The sequence below is a fragment of the Leptosomus discolor genome, chromosome 1 (genome assembly GCF_034619465.1).
Source record: "Leptosomus discolor isolate bLepDis1 chromosome 1, bLepDis1.hap2, whole genome shotgun sequence".
NCBI lineage: Eukaryota > Metazoa > Chordata > Aves > Leptosomiformes > Leptosomidae > Leptosomus > Leptosomus discolor.
The window spans coordinates 90,881,047-90,900,915 of record NC_141391.1 but is presented as its reverse complement, the minus strand read 5'-3'; the positions used below and the strand labels follow the sequence as shown (position 1 = coordinate 90,900,915).

Genomic DNA, 19,869 nt, shown 5'->3' with positions numbered 1-19,869 from the left:
TTTACGGCAGCCAGCTCCCCATAGGAAGAAAAACAGGGATAAGAAATTACAGGTGACAGTATTGTGAACTGTAATGAATAAGGTTGAAGGTGATTTCTTTGCTTCTGAAGGACAAAGAGAGCCAGCCTTCACTATTATCCCTAGGTTAATTTCACTGAACATGTGAACGTATCTGCTCCATAAAACTTCATGTTTCTACTGTAATGTAGTCACTGTAGAAATTAGTTTAGTCCACTAGCTACCCTTTTAATATTGTTTGTTTAGTGCAACACAATCTGTTCCAGCATGTTGTTCTCTACACATGCCATGCAATAGACATATTCCCATTCCTTACTGTTGGCACAGGTAGCAAAGGCACAGAACTGTCAAGAAAGGAGCTTCTGAGCAAAGAAAATAGTAAGTACTGGACTGTTCCACTCCTTCAACTAAGTTTGAAATAAAAACTAGGAAGAGATATTTATTCAAAGCACAGTTCTGCTTTTGCCCATTTACCCTTTACTGCCTGCTCTCTTTACCTCACAGGTACCTCTCTTCACCTTGGTCTCCTCAAGTTATTGCAAGCATCACACTGAACATAAGTTTGCTATTAGGTAATTTTAAGCCTAGCAGTAGACAGCTATTTGATGTGAGAGGTTTTTCTAGATATTTCCGTAGCAATAACTGTGGAAGTGCAGATAGAGTATGCAATTTTGCCAGATGGTGTCAGTTCAGTCACTTAAATTTTTTGTCAGATAATCAATCATTTTATGGGGTAAGAATCTGAAGGAATTATGGAAAAAAAGGTAATCACTATAGTGCTGAGTAATTAATTTTATTTCAGACTAAAATATCACATACATATTTATCTCAGGCATGTAAAGTATCAAGTTTTAAACTTGATTCTAAATGGACAAAACTATTTGAGAGTATCATTTGATTGTATGCACCAAACCATGCATAAAAGAATATATTCCTCTGGTACTGAAATGAGGATTGTGTCTTCTACCAACAACTGTCTTGAGCATACATTTGAAAGGTTGCATCCAACAAATCTAAAACTGAAACACTGATATAACCTCAAGGTGAAAGGCTTTGTAACTATTCATAAGAGTATTCAGGATCACAAAGTAATTAGTACTGTATTTCTTTAAATCTATCATCAGTCTGATAATGTATGAGCACTGAAAACTAGAAATTCAACAGGTGCTAAAAAAGCAGTATGTAGCTTAAAGATTAGAACACGTCCTTACCTACCTCCAGATTAAAAAAGAAACCCATTCAGAAAAAGAATGAATATAGCTTGACATGATAAACGGGTTTTAATGTATGTTTGATTATCTAAATTCAGCATTTATCTATAGTTGCTGTAAAGTGCAGTATCAGATATTTAAGGTTTTCGTTATCTAAAGAGAGGGGATTAATTATGGTATGTTAAATAGGACTATGGAATAATTGACAAAGTTGTTGATATTTTCATGGCTACTGTTACTTATCTGAAAAAATATTAATCTAAATGTTCCTCTTAAGTAGCTTAACAAGTAGCTTTTTGTGGTGTTCTGTTGAAGAAAACCATCATCACCAGAAGTACCACGTTGAGAATGCTATTGAACAAATGATGTGATACAAAATGTCTCACAGATTAAGTAAAGGGCTTACAGAACAACTGTTTCATCATCTGGTAAAAATCACCACACACAACCCAGGCAGTATTCCCTGCCCTGCCCAGCCACCTCCCCACCACCCCCAATTAAAAAAAAAAAAAAAAACATAATAAAAAAATGAAAGTGCCAGACAGTAAACATCTCCAGGTGCTGGTAAAACAATTTCCTTATTTTCCTTGCAACATTGGAATAGCTTCATCGTGCATTCCTTTTCTAGCCACTCAGTTGCCTCACTATTTTTGACTTTCTATTGTTTATGAGTAGCAAGACCATTTTTATAGATATACAGAGAGGAACACTGCTTCATCTGTTCAACTAACTGCAAAACCCAACTGTTTCAAAACTTTGAACAATTAGTAGCTACTCTTCTCTATACATTCTATGTATACATTCTAATTCACATAATTTCACACCTAGTGGAAATCTAGTAGAAGGCTGTGAGACAATATGAAAGTGCCTAGATGATCTTTTTGATTGCAAAGGGATAACAATATCTCAGTGCAAACCATTTTAAAGATGCAGAAAGGAGCTGAACACCTGTTTTGGAAAGCAAGAAGTGGAATCTGGTCCAATTTATGGTGATAAAGTTTGATACATCAGAAGGTTAAATACCTTTGGAAGATATCTGGCACCCAGCCTCTATTATCAGGTGAAGCCAGATGTGATTCTAGAGAATGTATGTCTGTTAAAATGCTGAAATTTCACCTTCCATTTTCCTTGATGCAACTACTTTACATCAAATAACTTTTTTTTTTTTTAACAGAAAAAAAGTGAATAAATTTAAACCATTTAATAAAATATATATAAATTTAAATCTGAATGTGAAAAAGAAACTTTTTACTCTAGGATAGTGACTGTTAAGAGTTAACCCAGAATCAGAAGCAGCAACACATCACATGCATCCAGTCCCACCCACCTTATAAATTTTAGATTTTGCTATAAATGACCTAAATTTATATGAAACACAATTATAAATGTTAAAGACTTTCAGTAGTAATTTATACTTGAGCATGAAACACTTCAGGGAAGGGAATACCAGGAAAAGAAGAAAAAGGAACACGCTCAGAAAACATTTTTCTTTGGCACAAAAGTCTCACTATTAAGAGCCTTGTTTCGTATCCGGTTAATTAAAACGCAGTATATTAAAATATAGTACCTTATAACACATGCATAGAGCCCGCTGTCTTGTACCACTGTTGGTCGGAACCAAATGGAGTCTTCTTCTTTGCTCATTCTAGTTCCATCAAAAGCTATAGGTTCCTCAAAATCTCCGGGTCCAGAGCTTTTGTACCACATCAGACTAAGTCCAGCACTTTGGGCTAGGGAGTAATTAGCTCTAATATATCCATAAAAGAGTGCACATTTTATACGAACAGGTTCTCCCACTAGAACTTGATATTTCTTGTAATCCACAGACCAGTCAGTGCATCCATCAGCTAAAAGAGAAGAGAAAATGAAACGAGATTATCAAAGGCTTCACAGAACACTATTCACACAGCAGCCTTTATTGTGGGAAACCATCGCATTTGAGAAAAGGTCTATTGAGTGACTTAGCAGCACTCTTTTGATCCCCTAAAAATTAACTGCATTTTTGCACTGTTAATGTCACGTACTTGTCTGTGCAGAACAGTTATTACAAGATTTTGTGTTAAATGTTGATAATTTCTTCTATAACTGAGCAATTGCTTTTTTTTTTTTTTTCTTTTGTGCTACTCCTGTATGATCAGTTATAAAATCCTGGAGTGAAATTAATGCAACACAGAGGCCATGTGGTGTACGGGGTGTCATAATCTGTGAATTGCATCAATCAAATACCTTCAGGGTAACCATGTACATAAAGAAGGTATTATTAAGTCTCAGAAGACATGGGGACAAGGACCTGTGGCCTGAATCAAAAAGCGTGAAAGTTTGGGGTAGATTTGAAGGAGAAGAAACTGTCTTAGCAATAAGAACAATAAGATCAAATGTGCAAAAATATACTGCCAGGAAGATTACTGTCAGTATTTTTAACGGATTATTCAAGAACAAGTTAAGTAGATCTTACTTGGAATTCATGACTTTCTAGAAGTACATCCAAATTAATTTAAAATATTAATGTTATTTTTCCTGTCCTGATTAGCCATAATTCTGCAATAACTTTCATATTCTTCACCTGCTGAATAGTGTCAGCCACTACCAATACTGTTCATCAGAAAGCAATACTAGGTTTGTCTGACTTTCTGAACCCCAGCAACACAACCAAACCCCCAAAACCAAATTACCAAACCCAAAACCCGCCATAAACCCCTCCCTCTTCCCCATTATTTTTAGCTAAGAATACCAAAACAACAAAAGAAGAACAGATACTTTCTACAATGGCTTCCTTAACTAAAGCTTATTGGTTTTTTCCTAAGTAATTTCAACCATGGAAATTCACCATCAGGTTCATTCACTTAAAACCTCGGTGCCCAGCCTCAGCTATTTAATCAGGCCTCTCATCCAGTCAGTAGAAAGTAATCAGTACATCCAAAGGACAATTTATTTAATCTTAAAATGAATATCTATGACTCATACAAATATTTGGTCTTTGAATTTCCCTCTTCTTTTTATTAAGTTCTGAAGAGTTTGGACAGCTAGCTAGCTTAGAAAATCAACTTTGACAAAGCTAACTCTCCTTAGAGTTGGTTAAATACTGACTGTAATGGAGAATTCAAGCTACTGTGCAAGATAAAACACAATTCGCACTTTAAATGTAGACAATGTTTTCATCTCTTATTTTGGAGAATAGCATGCCAGTTATTTTTGAGATTTACATTTGGATAATACCACAGTACTTATTATACATAGCAAAATAAGAAGGACACAAACATCTCCACACACCACTGTGTAAGTAATAACCTAAGTTGCTACAACATTGAAAGACAGAGGAAAAAAAGACTAAAAACTTTAGAATCAATGTGCATTGTGAACAGAATTCAAACAGAGAAATATTTCATATATATTTGGATAGTCTCCTCCTATGTTTACTTTTAAGACCAGGAAGGGACAATAGTATGTCCCTGTTCCAACTTTCCTACCCAACTGTCCTTAAAAATTAGTAGCCTTTACAAGGCCCTAATAAGACATAGATGTACTCTTGCAGAAATTGAAGTGAACTAAGACATGGCTAAGCTATTAGCTCCCCATAGGACCTAAGAAACTAGCTTCCATATATTTCAGAATTCATTTACACCTTTGATTATTTAATTTTTTACCTTTCTGAAAGAGCATTCTCTCTCTGATCTGATTCTATTTCTCTCTGCTTCTAAATCCCCATGTCAAAAATGAATTAACAGGCACCTCTAAGCAGTGTTAATTCCATTATATAAGTTACCAAGTAATAGCTTCTTCATCATACTATATTATCAAATTGTAATCTTGCCTTTCGTTGCCTAATTAAGTTAGTACACTTTGGTTTATAATATTAGTCTGCTTGTCATATTCTCTCTCTCAGGATATTCAGTTCTAATGGTTCCCAGTTCCTGGAGCTTGATGAATCCATAAGAACATACCGCAGAATAACACCAACTCTGTTGAGAATTGTATGAAGTTTCACACTGAGACTCCATATCACAAAGTACAACCAACTTTACATTTTAAGGTAACTACCTAACGAACTATTTGGTCATTTGTTGGCGCTAACCACATCAATATGTTCCTCCAGATAGCTTAAGAGAATTTCAACTTAAGCAAATATGAATACTGCCATGCTTATAATATTATTGATTTGTATTTTATCTAGTGGTGTACCCCAGGAGTCAATACTGGGTCCAGTCCTGTTTAACATCCTCAGTAATGAATCTGGATGATGAGGCAGATTGTACCTTCAGCAAGTTTGTTGACGACACAAAACTGAAAGGAGTGGCTAATACATCTGAAGGTCATGCTGCCTTCCAGAGGGTCATCAATAGGCTAGAGAAATAGGCTGACAGGAATCTCATGAAGTTCAACAAGAAGTGTGAAGTCCTGCATCTGGGGAGGAACAACAAAATGTGCTGGGAGACATCCAGCTGGAAAGCAGCTTGGCAGAAAGGGACCTGTGGTCCTCACGGACACCAAGTTGAACATGAACCAGCAATGTGCTCTTGCAGTGAAAAAGGTATGAAGAGCTATGTTGGTCAAAGTATTGCCAGCAGGTCAAGGGAGGTGATCCCTCCCCTCTAACTTAGCATTTGTGAGGCCATACCTGGAGCTCTGTTTCCAGTTCTGGGCTCCTCAATACAGGAGAGACATGGACAGACTGGAGAGAGTCCAACAATGGGCTACAAAGATGAGTAAGGGACTAGAGCATCTCTCCTTTGAGCAGAGGCTGAGGGCTGAGACTGTTTAGCCTAGAGAAGAGAAGGCTGAGGGGGGATCTTATGCAAAGAGGATGGAGCCAGGCTTTTTCCACTGGTGCCCAGTGACAGGGCAAGAGGCAATGAGCACAAACTGAAACACAGGAGGCTCTTTCTGAACATTGGGAAACACTTTTTTACTGTAAGGGTGACTGAGCATTGGCACAGGTTTCCTAGGGAGGTTGTGGAGTCTCCATCCTTGGACATATTCAAAAGCCAGCTAGATATTGTGCTGGACAACCATTTCTATGTGGCCCTGCTTGAGCAGCAGTCTGGACTGGATGTCCTCCAGAGGGCCCTTCCAACCTCAACCATTCTGTAATTCCATGACTTTATTAAGATCAGTGAAAATCTTAAGAGAACATGTGTTCTCTTCTCAATGCAGTCTTTCAATAAAGTGAACATGACAGTGTTTCTCTTCCTGCTTTCAGAAACATTATATCACTTAAACTCTGCCAACACTGACATTTAAGTCACTTAGAACTGTATTAACCTTATTACAGCTGGAAGCTTTAACACCTTAAAAATTTTCCAGGAAATACCTCACACTACTTTTCAGCCAATGTGCCTTCATCTATGAGAAGGTCCTAATGCAATTTTGACACATATAATGGAAGTTCATCATTCTCAGCATAAGACACAGACACCCTTCTGTGATATTTTGTGATAACAGCAATATTTCAGCAGATATCTATCTGTGTTTAAAATGCTACTATTACACTATAACTGAGGAGTATAAACATGTGCATTTTTCAGTCGAGGAAAACTTGGATGTACCAGAAACCTAATTAAAATCCTGATTTCCAAACTCCTTGAAGCATGTAAAGATACATTTTTAAAGACTCAGAAACTAATTATATCCATGATGCCTTTTACATTCATAGAAGTCTTCAGATTTTTCTATTGACATTGGCACCTTAAAAATGTTACATATCTGCATGGTAAACGCTTGTGTTACTGCCTTCATAAATAGGGACAGAGAAAAGTAAAGGCTTAACGTGCATTCAGACTTGTTAATATTGAATAGATTGAGGGATTTCTATTCAGTTTTGTATTCTAACTGTGGTCTATTTCTATTTTGACTGGATTTTCTTTCTTTCTTTTGTGTATAAGTAGAGCATTGACCAAAGAAAATATATAGTATTTCCCTTCTTATGGCTGCTACCAACATACAATCAACATCTACATTTTGAACACAGTTTGAAACAACTGTGGGAAAGACAAATACACTCAAGAGTTTTCAATGTTTTTATTTATATCATCACATTATCAAGCAGTCAATCATCTTTTATTTTATCTTATAAATTGGAAAAATCTTGAATAATTCAACAGCTTTGAAATTTCAGAACTACCTTCAAATGAATGGTTGTAGTCCCTGATCTCTATTTTAATATGCTGCCAGTTATTGCTACACATAACAGCACAACTCAGCGTCCAGGATGAATATCATTCACTCAGTTATTTCCTTGAGTGATTTCAGGGTATGAAATAAACCACACTACATCACTGTCCTAATAATGAGATCGTTATGATGGATAAACAAGCTTCTTGAAGGCTGGACCTGCTGATAGGACCCAGCGCACAGAATATTTAACATTACTGAGAAGGTCTTACCCTTCATTTTTCAAAATCATATGTATCATTTTCAAGGCAAAATTCAGTGGTGAAAAGGAGAAAAAAAATAAAGCTAATAACTCCTCGGTCCACTGCTACAGCCTGCCTTCATTCAAAAGCTTCAATTCAATTTATAAGTTTCTGAGTTAGTAGAGGTCTTCAAGTTTCCAGTACATTGGTGGAAATCTGAATTCCGGACATCTAAACAATTTAGGTCTGACAGTTTGAAACAGTCCTCTTAAAACATTTATAACAGTAACAGTAAATTTTCCTAAATAAAATAAAAAATAAGATTTATCTTTTCCTGCTTATCTGTGTTTGCAGTTCTGTTCTTCATGTAATTTCCTACAGAGAGGTTTATGCAATGTCACTGTGCCTTCTATTTATTTGTCAGCCACTTCAGGGGTTTTGAACACATTAGGTATTTGCAACTAAATCTGACAAAGTGATCTAATAAATTATGAAAAATAGTTACATAAAGGAGGAAGCATCAGGTCTTGTTCCTAAAGCTGAGAACTTGTCAAGGGGGCAGTAGCAGATGCAGAAATAAGACGGTAGTATGTAGGGAGAGTAAATATGACGAGTAGAGAAAGTGAACGAAGGACATTGTAGCAGTGCGGCTTTGGGTAGGGTGGAAAAGCATGGGGCATAATCTGTGAAGAAAACAGGCTTCCCTTAAGTAGCTGTTCATAGAACAACTTTTCAAAAGTTTATGAATTGATGCATAAGATTCAAGATTACTTTCTTTAAAACAGTTTTCACAATATTTTACCATCAAAATCACAGTCTGTTCTGGATGATCTTTTATCCTGGTTGTTTCTTTTTGCTTTTTGCTTAGACTAGCTAGCATTAAAAAAAGAAAAAAAAAATAAAAATTTATATTTTATAGCACACCCATTACAGCACCTGGGCCAATTAGCTCTGTGCAACACAACACATGGTATTCGAGTGTGTGTTCTCATTAGGAAGAAATGTGAAGATTGTCTATTTTTGGTTTGTGTATCCTTTTATGTGCTATAAAAATGAACTCCGACAGGAATGAAGAAGCAGAGCTTAGAAGTGCAACACACTACGGAGGTGAGAAAGAGAACGAACATGGCTAGTTCTATTCTTAGACCACTGCAATTTTGTACTTTCTAAAAAGTACCAGTATAAAATGGAAATACGGAAAAAATATGGATTTATGATTAGTACTAATGTTTTCAAATGACCACGCCAAGTATATTTTATACATGATTAAATTTCCCTTTGCACTAAGACTGCTATTACAGCTTTGCACATTACTATGCTGCACTTCTGTTTGAGATAGTATTTTCATTTTGAAATGACATTTTTCATTCTCTTCAAAACTCTTGCCAAAATTATGTTGTAGGCTGAAAACTTACATATTTCATCCTTAGTCTAGAAGTGTGTAGTGGCTGCTATAAGGGGGGTGCCAGTAAGGGAAAAAGATGTTGAAGGACATTTGAGGGGGACAGAAAATTTGTTTTGGATCCCATCATCTACTAAAGAAATTAGCTTCTAAGAATTGCAATTGTCCCAGACCCACCTGAGAGAAGTTTTAACAGTGGCGGATTTGGTAGTTGAGGAACCTCGGCAAATGCAATAGCCGACAGGAAGAGGAGCAATGGAAAAAGAAAGCTATGGATTGCCATAAATTAATTAAAAATGCTATATTTCTTGGCTTCAGAATACTGTACTAACACGAAACAGAGTATATATGCCTAGGCATTGGACTACTTAGAGGCAGAATAAGCATGAAAATACCTTTATGCCTATCTGGTGGGAAGTTTTTATGTCATTCTCTTTTATTACCTAAAATAAGCCAAATGAAATAGTATTTTTGTCTGAATTAATACTAGTCCTTTAATTACCACTATTACATTGTGGAAGTTTAATCATGAATTATTTTTAAGGAAAAAAAAATAGACTAAATACACTATGCAAGACAGAGCAACCAAAGGAAGAACAAATGCATACTGAACTTCCTAACTTCCTATTCTAACCCAAGAACTCTTCCCTGATGTTCATTCAATCCCTCTCACTTCTTTCAAACCCTTCTTTTCTGGTTCAACACGTCATATAAAATACCCATACAGCTTCTCAATCACTAAGCCCACATGCAACAGCACAGGAGATAGAATAGGAAGAGCAAAACTGAGAAAATACATTGGTCAAGATAATAAGTTTAACAAGCGAAGGAAAGAGAAACAAACCAACCAAACAAACAAAAAACCAAGTGATGCAAAGGCACTCACTTACCACCTCCCACAAGCAGCTCAATGCCCAGCTAGTCTCTGAGCAATGGCTACCCTGAAAGCCAAAACATCCCCATTTTTTTTATTTCTGAGCACAATGTTATTTGGTGTGGAATATCCCTTTGGCCAACTCAGGTCAGCTGGCCCAGCTGTGCCCCCTCCCAATCTCTTGCCCCCCACCCCCAAGCCTACTTGCCTTTGGGAGCAGAATGGGAAAAAGAGAAGCCTTGATGTGGTGCAAGCGCTGATCAGCAATAGTCAAAACTCTGGTGTGTTTTGAACACTGTTCTAGCCAAAGATCCAAAACACGGCACCATGCAGGCTGCTATGAATAGATATATACCTCCAGCCAGCCAGAACCAGTACACAGGTCCCTAATCTTTTGTGTGCTTCTGTCTTCTACCTTCTTTCCATTATCCATTTGGAACTCAGAGACAATCTGTACATTTACAGTTACAGCACAGAGATGGCAGCGTAATGTAATCAACAGCCACAAAACACAAGAGTTTGTTTACTAGATTAATTTCCAAAGCCTGATATTAAACTGCATTAATGAGCAGTGCCCATCTGATATGAATTGTTTCTTGTTCGTTGTATTTACTACACATCTTTATTTGAGGACAGTTTTACATCCTCTGTATCTTACGTGGCTAAACTAGAGTATCTGCAGTGCTTTTGGGATTTTAAGAATACAAGTCTTTTTACTCCCTACTCCCCAAAAATACTATGATTTATTTTGAAAGATAAGGTCTACTCAGTGCCACTGTCATACAATTTCTATGATTTAGATATGGAATCTCAACAGTACTATGTGAGGAAATGAAGCCTGGTAAGTATTTGGCCTAGATTTCCCTCTGGATTTGCAAATGACTGAAACAAAATAGTAACCCAATCTGAAGAGAAACTACCATCCAAAGTGGTTACACTAATTTGTAAAAATTGAAAAAGCACATGTAAGGATGTGTTTTAGAAAGAAGATTTCCAAGAAAAGAGAATCTCTGGGTCATACTGGTGTATCAAGTTGTATAGCAGATGGCAAATTATTTAATCTCTTCCATAATCTCTTATTATTGAAACTGATTGTGAAAATACATTCTGTTCTCCAATAGCTTAATTTTGGAGATTATGAGGAAGATCAAGGATTTCTTCATGTTGGAATTTCAATAGCACTTGAGTAGCAGCTGCACTTTATACCTTTAAACTTTTTTCCTACAAAGAACACAACTGCTGAATATGACAAATAAATTGCTGAATATCAACTGAACTGTGATAACTAAATATGTGAAGACTCTCCACTGAGTGAATAGGAGAAAATTCAGCAGATTAGTCCACAATACAAAAGGATTAAAATTAATCGAATTATGATATGCATAGGAAAGTGCAAACACCTTGTTGCTGTGACTCAGCTGGTGGAAATTTCTTAAGATGCATTATCATGACTACGTGCCTAGGACTGTGCAGAAATGAAAAGGATTGAAGTGAGTGCTTCAGAAGAGCTGAGACCCAAAAAAACCCACTATTTATTTCAAATAGACTTTGAATCAAAGGATCATTTTTTACTTTAAAGTTTCAAAGATTAAAAGTTCTAACCATATAATTATTAAGAATACGTAGGCCATCAGGTTGCCAGCAATAGTACATATTAAAAAAAATAATTACACATTTTTGTTTATTAATCTGTTCTACATTATTTTCACTCTTAAAATACTGGGAGACAGTTAATATATTGAAACTGTAATCTTGGATTGACAATATCAATATTCTCTGTCAAAATACATGTTAGCTGCACACAACTCCTAGTGATTTTGATGACTATTTATTGCCTACAGGTTGTCCTACTAGACTCAAACTGTAGACACAGATTTATTTAAAGCCATATATGTCAGATAGACATTTGTATCTATACCTGCAATTAAATAGAAAATAAAATACCGTGCAACATTTGACAGCATAGAGCAGTTCTATGAAGGTTTTTCTTTTCCTTTACTCAATATGACAAATTTCTTTATTTCTCCCAAAGCTGACAAGAATTTCTAAATAATCTTCAGTGCACATCACTGCTTCAATTAGATTAACTGTGTGCATTTGCATGCAGAAGAATGGACCTAGTACATTACAGTGTTCTTGGACAGGGATATGATGTCAATATTTACAGCAATAAATTAATACAAATGTATTATGCCATCAGGAATCCATTAATGAAGGCTTTGGTAATCATCAGTGGTTTTGAGACATTCCAGAAACATTTTAAATGCTTGAGAGAGAATAATGCCTTCCCATAGACATTCTTGGGCAGGTAAGTGAAGCAGAAGTGTACCCAAGAGCAGAGCCTGGGAGGAGGGAGGGAGGCGCAGGGGCAGAGATCTGGAAGGGCAGCTGCTTTACGTCCTGGTTACAGCTGTTACAGCACCAACGTGTGGCCTGGAAATGAGCACCGTTGCACTGGGAGACAAGAGGGATTTTCCACAGGATAGAGCAGACCAGGATCTGCATTGCCCCACCATCAGACAAGGGTAATTAACAAATAAAGATGGGAAAAAACCCACAAACCTCACTCTCCATGTAGCTGTCTTCATCAGGTGACACATTTACTTTAAAAAATAGTTGTTCTTTTCAACAGAGATAAGTCTATTCTATGTTGTGTGATTACATATCTTAACAAATGGCAAAAATTATACACTGCTAAGAGATATTGCTCAATTTTTGGCGTACTACTTTGTGTACATGTATACAAGCATCCAAGGTTCAGAAAGGGACACACTTTCCTTCTCTTTTGCATTTCTTTTTAATACCAAGAGCCCTTTAAAATTTTCTGTGTGGATGGCTCAATGGAAAAACAAATTCTTGACATTACTCAGAAGATGATGACCAGCACACAATACAGCACCCAGTACCATAATAATTAGAAAATACATATTAGCCGAAATAAGAAAATGAGTCATGGTCAGTTTTGGAATTCGTTAACTAAAAGTAGATTCCCTTTTATATAAAAAATACTGTTATTTAATGACTACTAAAAGTGCAATATAACAAACTAGGAGGGGGGGGAGGGGGGGAGTAGTATGTTTCCACAAAACTCTAAGAAAAGCTTCCATATATGTGCAACACTACGATAAATTATCATCAAACTGCTAAAGAAAGAACACATTTGCTTATGAAATAGAAATTAATTTTTAATTGAAGAAGTTTTAATGATATATGCTCTTTTCCTGCAGATGTTACCAAGTACAAAACACAGTAGTTTAAAGCCAATAGGAACTTCATGAAAGACTTAGCAAGGAACAACAATATTAACTGAACTTTAAAGAGAAAATATTAACTACAGTAAATCTGCACTCTATGGATTACAAAAAGTCATTATAAATCTGTTTGTATACTTTTTTCTGATGTAGAAGAACCCATATTATTATAGCATCTGGCATTTTCCTCCTTTTTTTTTGTCCATATTAAGTCTAGAAGCTAAAGCTTATGAAAGATATTAAATTTTGTAAATCTTTGTTCCCCAGTTTGACATTTCCTCTGTTCCCATATGCCACATGCTTGCCACACTTGAGACAGCTTACCAAAGAGAAAGAGGTCACCAGAGTAATACAGTAGTTCAGTACTTTAATCTCATTAGGCAAAGCAAACGAAAATCATTACTATTTGAGTTTGAGAAGAAAACTTTACTCCTTTCACCAAAGCTTTAGAGCTTAGCATGAATGTTTTGGCTGAAGCAAATCTAAAGAAAAAGGATGGATTTAATTGAGTTAGGAATCCAAATCCCACAAGACTCAGATAAAAAGCTTCCTCAGTTACCTTTGTGGATCAGGTAAGCACGCTGATGTGCCTAGCTGCATTGAATTTGAAAGGTGAAATCAAAACATCAGAGCATTTCCCTTTCCCTCCTTATGCTATATCCTAGAATGCATCCAAAACAAAACTAAGACTTGTTGGATAAAGCAAGCAACATACATTCTTACATTCAAATACATTTTTGCATCCTGACTCAATGACTACCATAGAAATATTTTTGGAATGAAATACTGAGAATATTTTGAATCAGAAAAATTTGTCATCTTCAATTGAAAGACAAATTTTTGATATATGAACAGACACAGAATATTTGTTTGACTGTGCAATTGCTTTTTCCTACAGTGCGTCTGGGACTCATGATCAGGTCAGATGGCTCAGATTTGCCCTAGCAGCACACTTCTTAGTGGTCATCTCATACAAAATCCTTGCAGCCATAAGACTTCCTGATGAATGATGAAAACCAAGTTACACCACTAGACACAGAGTTCAGCATGAAAGTTGCACAGGGGAAAGGATTTCAACTTCCGACATCCAAATCACAACTTCCAAGGTAAAAAAAAAAAAAAAAAAAGCAATTTTATGCTGATTTACTTCAAGAATTGTTTCAATAGCCCCGTACTAGCTACTATGAAGAAAATTAACTCTATCCCAGCCCAAACCAGCACAACATCAAAATTAAATTCCACAGATCGGGTCAAATAAACTTCAAAAGACATGTTTCAATGTTATTTTCTTCACTCTAAAGCTATGTAAAGTAGCAGACACTCATTGAAAAATTCCAAAGATCAGAAACGGAATCTCTATATATATAAAAATAAAAAAAGAATCTTACTGTCTCTATAGTTATAAGTTTGCACGCTAGACAGGCAAAGTGCATACTGAATGCTTATTGACATTTCTCAAGGCAGGAAGAATTCAGCCCAGTGGCGTTCTTCAACTTCATACATTTTCCTGGGTGTTGAAGTTATGCAATAAAAATGGTTACGATAGTTTTGTGGTACTCATTACCTTCCTATGCTTGTTGCTAATCAACAAGACACCAAAGTGAAGGTTCTTCTTTCTTGGTGTAACAATATGGCTGGGAAAAGGGACAGCATTTGCTAGGAAAGCAGTGGTAACTAACTGAAGACAGAAAGAGCACAGGGAAAGAAGCACAGATATCTCTAGAGAGTAAAGTTCCACATGTGCCAAAATTGAGATTAAATTAATAGATAAAGTTGGCATCAATGGCATACATTTCAGATTAAGGCTAGGGGGGGATCTTTTTGTTATTGCTGTCATCTTTGTTTATGCTATATAGCATAGTTAACTTTTTCAATAAGCAGAAACAACAAAATACCTGTGTTTTAATTGTTTTCTTCTGTCCTAAATATTAAATTTTCCTTAAAAATGCTTTCCAAAGCAAAAATTACAACTCCGATTTTCAGAGTGCTACCCCTTTGCTTCAAATAAATTGAATCTTATGGTTCTTTCTCTTCCATGGACTAGAGAGTTTCCTTAACTATTTTTGTGAGACATTAGTATGCCCTTTCTCAGTCATTAGATGGATCCTTATAGGATATATCATCCAAAGAAGCCTGGCACACAAGACCAACAGGACTACAATTATTGCATCATATAGGATGGCAGCAATATTCTGTGCTCCCCACCATCCGCCTTTTTTTTCTTTAAAGGAAGAATTATTTTTCCTGTGAAATGCAGACATTCTAAAATAAAAAAGAACTAAGTATAAAAAACCATGTTTCCAGTTAAGCCTAGTACTCACATGCCTGTCTAAAGATGATGTTTCTTTAATCCAGAGTGGGCACTAGCCGTGACTGTACTGGAAAAATATCTTAAGAAATTTCATACTCTCTATGCTTTTAGTTAATTGTGTAGCATATGGTCATATTTGAGTTACATGAAAAATCAAGCTACTTTTAATAAGTGAACAATTTTTCTGAATATGTTCAAAAAACCACTAGTATAAAAAAATTAAATAGAAATGTCTATGTTTTAAATTAAAGAAACTGGCCTACAAACTCATGCTACGCCTTTCCAGTCACTGAAGGAATGAACATTTTTGTAAAGGAATTCAGTGAAATTAGAAATGGTGGTAAGAACACCTTATAACCCAAATATTCCACTGAGAGCAACTTTTATTGAGTGATGCTTCACTCTGTTTGATCTCTGTGCAGTCTTTTTGGTACCTCAAATGCACCAAGGTAAAGAAAACACTAGTATATTTTTCAAGATAAGGTCACAGAGCTGAAATAGATTTTGATCTGTGATTATTTAAAATTTCTTCAGGGATTGTTCAATTTAGTAACCAATTCACCTTCTATCTATCCTCACTGTCCTCCTCTGCACATATATGCACACTTAAATACACAGTTTAATTATTTAATTTTGCTGCACAGTGTAAGGAATACCAATGAGACTGAAACCTGAGTGCAAACTGGAGCTGTGCAATTTGAGGGTCACTGGTGTCATAGCCTGCTGCTAATACTGTAGGACGACAACATGTGGAGTGTACAAACATAGACTCAGATTTATGCCAGAAAAGAGATGTGACTGAAATAGACAAATAGACATAGATCCCATCATCCGTACAGCCAAAGAAGAACTTGTGTTTATATGTCCAGACTGAGAGGAAAGAAGGACTAGGGACTTTTTCTGTCAGACAAAGGAAACAACTTCCCTCTTTTTCTCTCCCAAAGTAAAAGGCAAAAAAAGAGGGAAATTAAGAACAAAAAAGAGTATATTAAAAGTATCAGAGACAACCAAGACTGGATAATCCTGGAAGACAGCGAAGAAAACGTGAAAAAATAACATAGTTAACAAAGTTGCGTATGTTTGTTTATGAACACCAGTGCTTACACTTCTCCCTGTTGTTTGTTTTGTTTTGTATCTCCTCAGCATCTGTGTCTTTTTCATATAAATTCAACAACAAACAAATGAAGTTCCTGGAAGAGTTCATATTATCTCCCCAGTTTTCCTTTTCTGGGATAAATAATTTATATCAATTTAGAAAATGTTCCACCACTAAGTTTATGCACGAACATGTTTGACTGCTTTATGATGTTTTAAGATCTCTCTCATTTTCTTTCTGGAGAGGACTGCAATTTCTGGCAGAAATCTATAAGAAGATATAGAAGAGCCTAAAATTGCAACATTCTGAATTCCTAACAATTCAAATATGGGGAGGAAATTTCACCTGAACACAAGACCCTTTTTGATAATCATATATATTCATACATATTCATATTGCTTGGACTTTCTGCAGTTTCTGTGCCTTTGGATGAAAATACTTGGGACATTCTAGTTGTTTCAATGGGTGTTTAGACACCAAGTTAACTGCCTGAAATGGGGACACAGCAGGAGAGTGATAGTCTACCAGGACTCTCTAAGGAGCCAGGAAAAAAAACCACCCCAACATATGTAAATATACACTTATACATATTTTCTTCCCCACCCCCCCACCCCCGCCTTGTATAAATAGTCACACCTATTCTGAGTGGAAAGAAACAGCTCACACAGATTTACAAGGCAAGGTGAGGTTGGCTCACTTAAGCCTGGCCTTAGTTGCCTAGACATGAAACAGCCTAATATTAGCACAGTAGAGTGCGCAAGCTGTTAAGTTTTGTACTTCAGGTTGGGAGCAACTCTGTGCTAATGAGACTGCACAGCTTCCAGTCTGGAGAGCTGCAAACCTCACAACTGTCAGCGCAGGCATCTCCAAGTAATGCATAATTTCTACTTTCCTTTCGAATATCAGCTCAGTCTCTGAAAGCAGTCAGAGAAGCTCTCAGAGCTTTTCAGCCCCTCATTCATTTTTTCACATATCACCCCCAGGGTTTTTTGACTAGTGCCATTCATTGTTCCATTTTATACTAATAAATTAGTGCCGCTCCAGTAGCTCAGGATAGCTGTTCACATGGTATTTTTCGGCACATTAGCCAAACAGTAGGAGAAGTCAAATGTGTCTCCCATTTGACACTTGAGTCTCATTTTACACTTGGGTTTGTAAACAGACCAAGAAATAATATATATCAAGCTTCTCATCATTACAGTCTTCTAAATATCAAGGGAAACTTCTCTTTGAGAGCTGAGCAATGGCTTTGTACAATGCTGTGTTGCAGTCTGCAACTAAACTTAGATCTTAAAGGGTCATCAGCAGTTCAATTACCACCTTTCTCTAAGGCTTCATCTTTAATGGTAATAACCAAACCTGAGGAAAAGGTTTAATTTTGTTTGTGGCTTAACTACAGCAAATGAAGTCTTCCACCAGCATGAATAAAAAGATTATAGCTTTAGAGAAAATACCTGATTAACATGAATGATCCTGATGTAGAAGATTTTGATATGAATCTCTTTTAAGGCCAACATTTTTGTAAAGGATTATTTTTATTTAGAAAAATTCATATTGTGATACCCAGAGCTACAACAGCAAGACAGAATAAAGAAAATCTAAGATAAGACTATATGCCTCCTGAAATGGCAATTGCAAATCAGTTCTTTATTGTGTCACTAATCAAAAAGAGTAGGCAAGGAAATAAAGCTAAAACTAAAACACATTCCCTGTGTAGTATGTGTGAAATTTGATGGGATTAAACCTCGCTGTATGGCATAGGGTGTATTATTTCACCCATGTATTAGAGCAATTAAATGGGATGAGGCACATAATATTAATCCCAAGATTCTCACAGCCTTCATCCTCAGGAGTCTTGTTTTCTGTTTCCTCAGATGTGATTTTGTAAATCGTGACAGAAGAAAGAAGGAAAGGCTATTTTTAATTGTAGGAATGGAATGATCAAAATTAGTATATTAATTATATTTCTATTAATTAATAATGACTGCTAAGTATTATATTAATAATTAATTTTGAACACATTACATTATTATATATGAACTGTAGATGATATAACTTTTTTATTATTTTATTAGTCACTCCATAGTTAAAGCCACATTGAGATTTGCACTGAAAGTGGGATTAAAATTCTTCCATTTCACGCTTCATTGATTGAATCTCTTTTCCAAAGTTAACACAATAACTTCAGAGCAGACCAAACTTTTTTTTTTTTTTCTGGAAAATACTATCTCTCAGAGACAAAAAATATAATACTAAATGATCCCTTCTGGATTTCTCTTTCACCTCCTAGATGCCTGCAATTTTTCTTCTCAAAGTCACAATAGTAACACAGTTCCAACTTAAATTATATAGGCATGTATATAGATATATTTTAGACATCATATTTTGATGTACATTTTATTCTATGTATGCATTATAACCCTCCCATAATAGTGGAATTAGAAACCTAATAGCTTCTTTTGTCTTTTCTACTATTCAGCATCCCACCCTAAGTCTATGACTAGCTTGTATCTTCAGCTTTTGGGAGAAGAGGTAACCGCAGAAGCTTTGGCAGAATTATCTGTCCAATTCACTGAAATCAGGGTGCCTGCAAAATTGGGTCAATGTTAATAAAAAATGGTTTTGAAAGTTAGAAAAGAAAACAAGAGGACAATATTAAATATTAATCTCAAAAATATTTTCACTTCTCCTTTTGAAATCATTATTGTTTGTATTGATAATACTGTACAACAACATAGAATTTAATAAATAAAACATTTACTAGACTTGAAATTTTTCTCTTTTGTTTGTGACAAAATCATCAAACATTGTTATTCATACAACAAATGCAGATTTTAAAATGAACCCTCCTTCACAAAATTGTATTATCAGCCTCTGGACTTGCCATAATCCAGTAAAAATTCCTGCTTTGCTTTCATTGGAAAGCTCCTCCTCTATAAAGAAGTTCCCTGACTCACAGTCAGGAGTTACTTGACTACCTGCAAAGAGCCTGCACAAGAAACCAGCTGACCTCTGAAGAAAGGTTTTACCTTCCCTCCCAGCACACTGCTTTTGACAGGACTGTCCTGTCCGACTGGAATGTGAATACATCCTGAAGATGTATTGTGGAAAGCATGTTTAAAAGACCCATTTCAATATCTGGTCCCATGAAGGCATTCAAACATGTGGAATTATTAATTCCTCTGTGAACAAGGCCCTCAGGAAAAGGTGACTACATAATGTAATTGTAAAAGAATTAACCACTGCAGATAAAAGACATCGAAATTGAAGTGTCAAATGCTAGAATTAAAAAAGTTATAGTAAACATATGGTAATGAAAAATCATTCAAAAATAAATAAGAAATTCAGGATTTCAT

General features: G+C 35.8%; 1 protein-coding gene across 1 annotated transcript in view; it reads right to left on the bottom strand.

Moving 5' to 3' along the window:
- Positions 1-19,869, bottom strand: part of IL1RAPL1 (interleukin 1 receptor accessory protein like 1) — a 670,884-nt gene that overhangs the window by 355,100 nt on the left and 295,915 nt on the right. Inside the window, exon 2 of the mRNA XM_086468817.1 lies at positions 2,797-3,076. Coding sequence (XP_086324943.1) covers positions 2,797-3,076 — 280 coding nt within the window. The remainder of the gene's footprint in view (positions 1-2,796; positions 3,077-19,869) is intronic.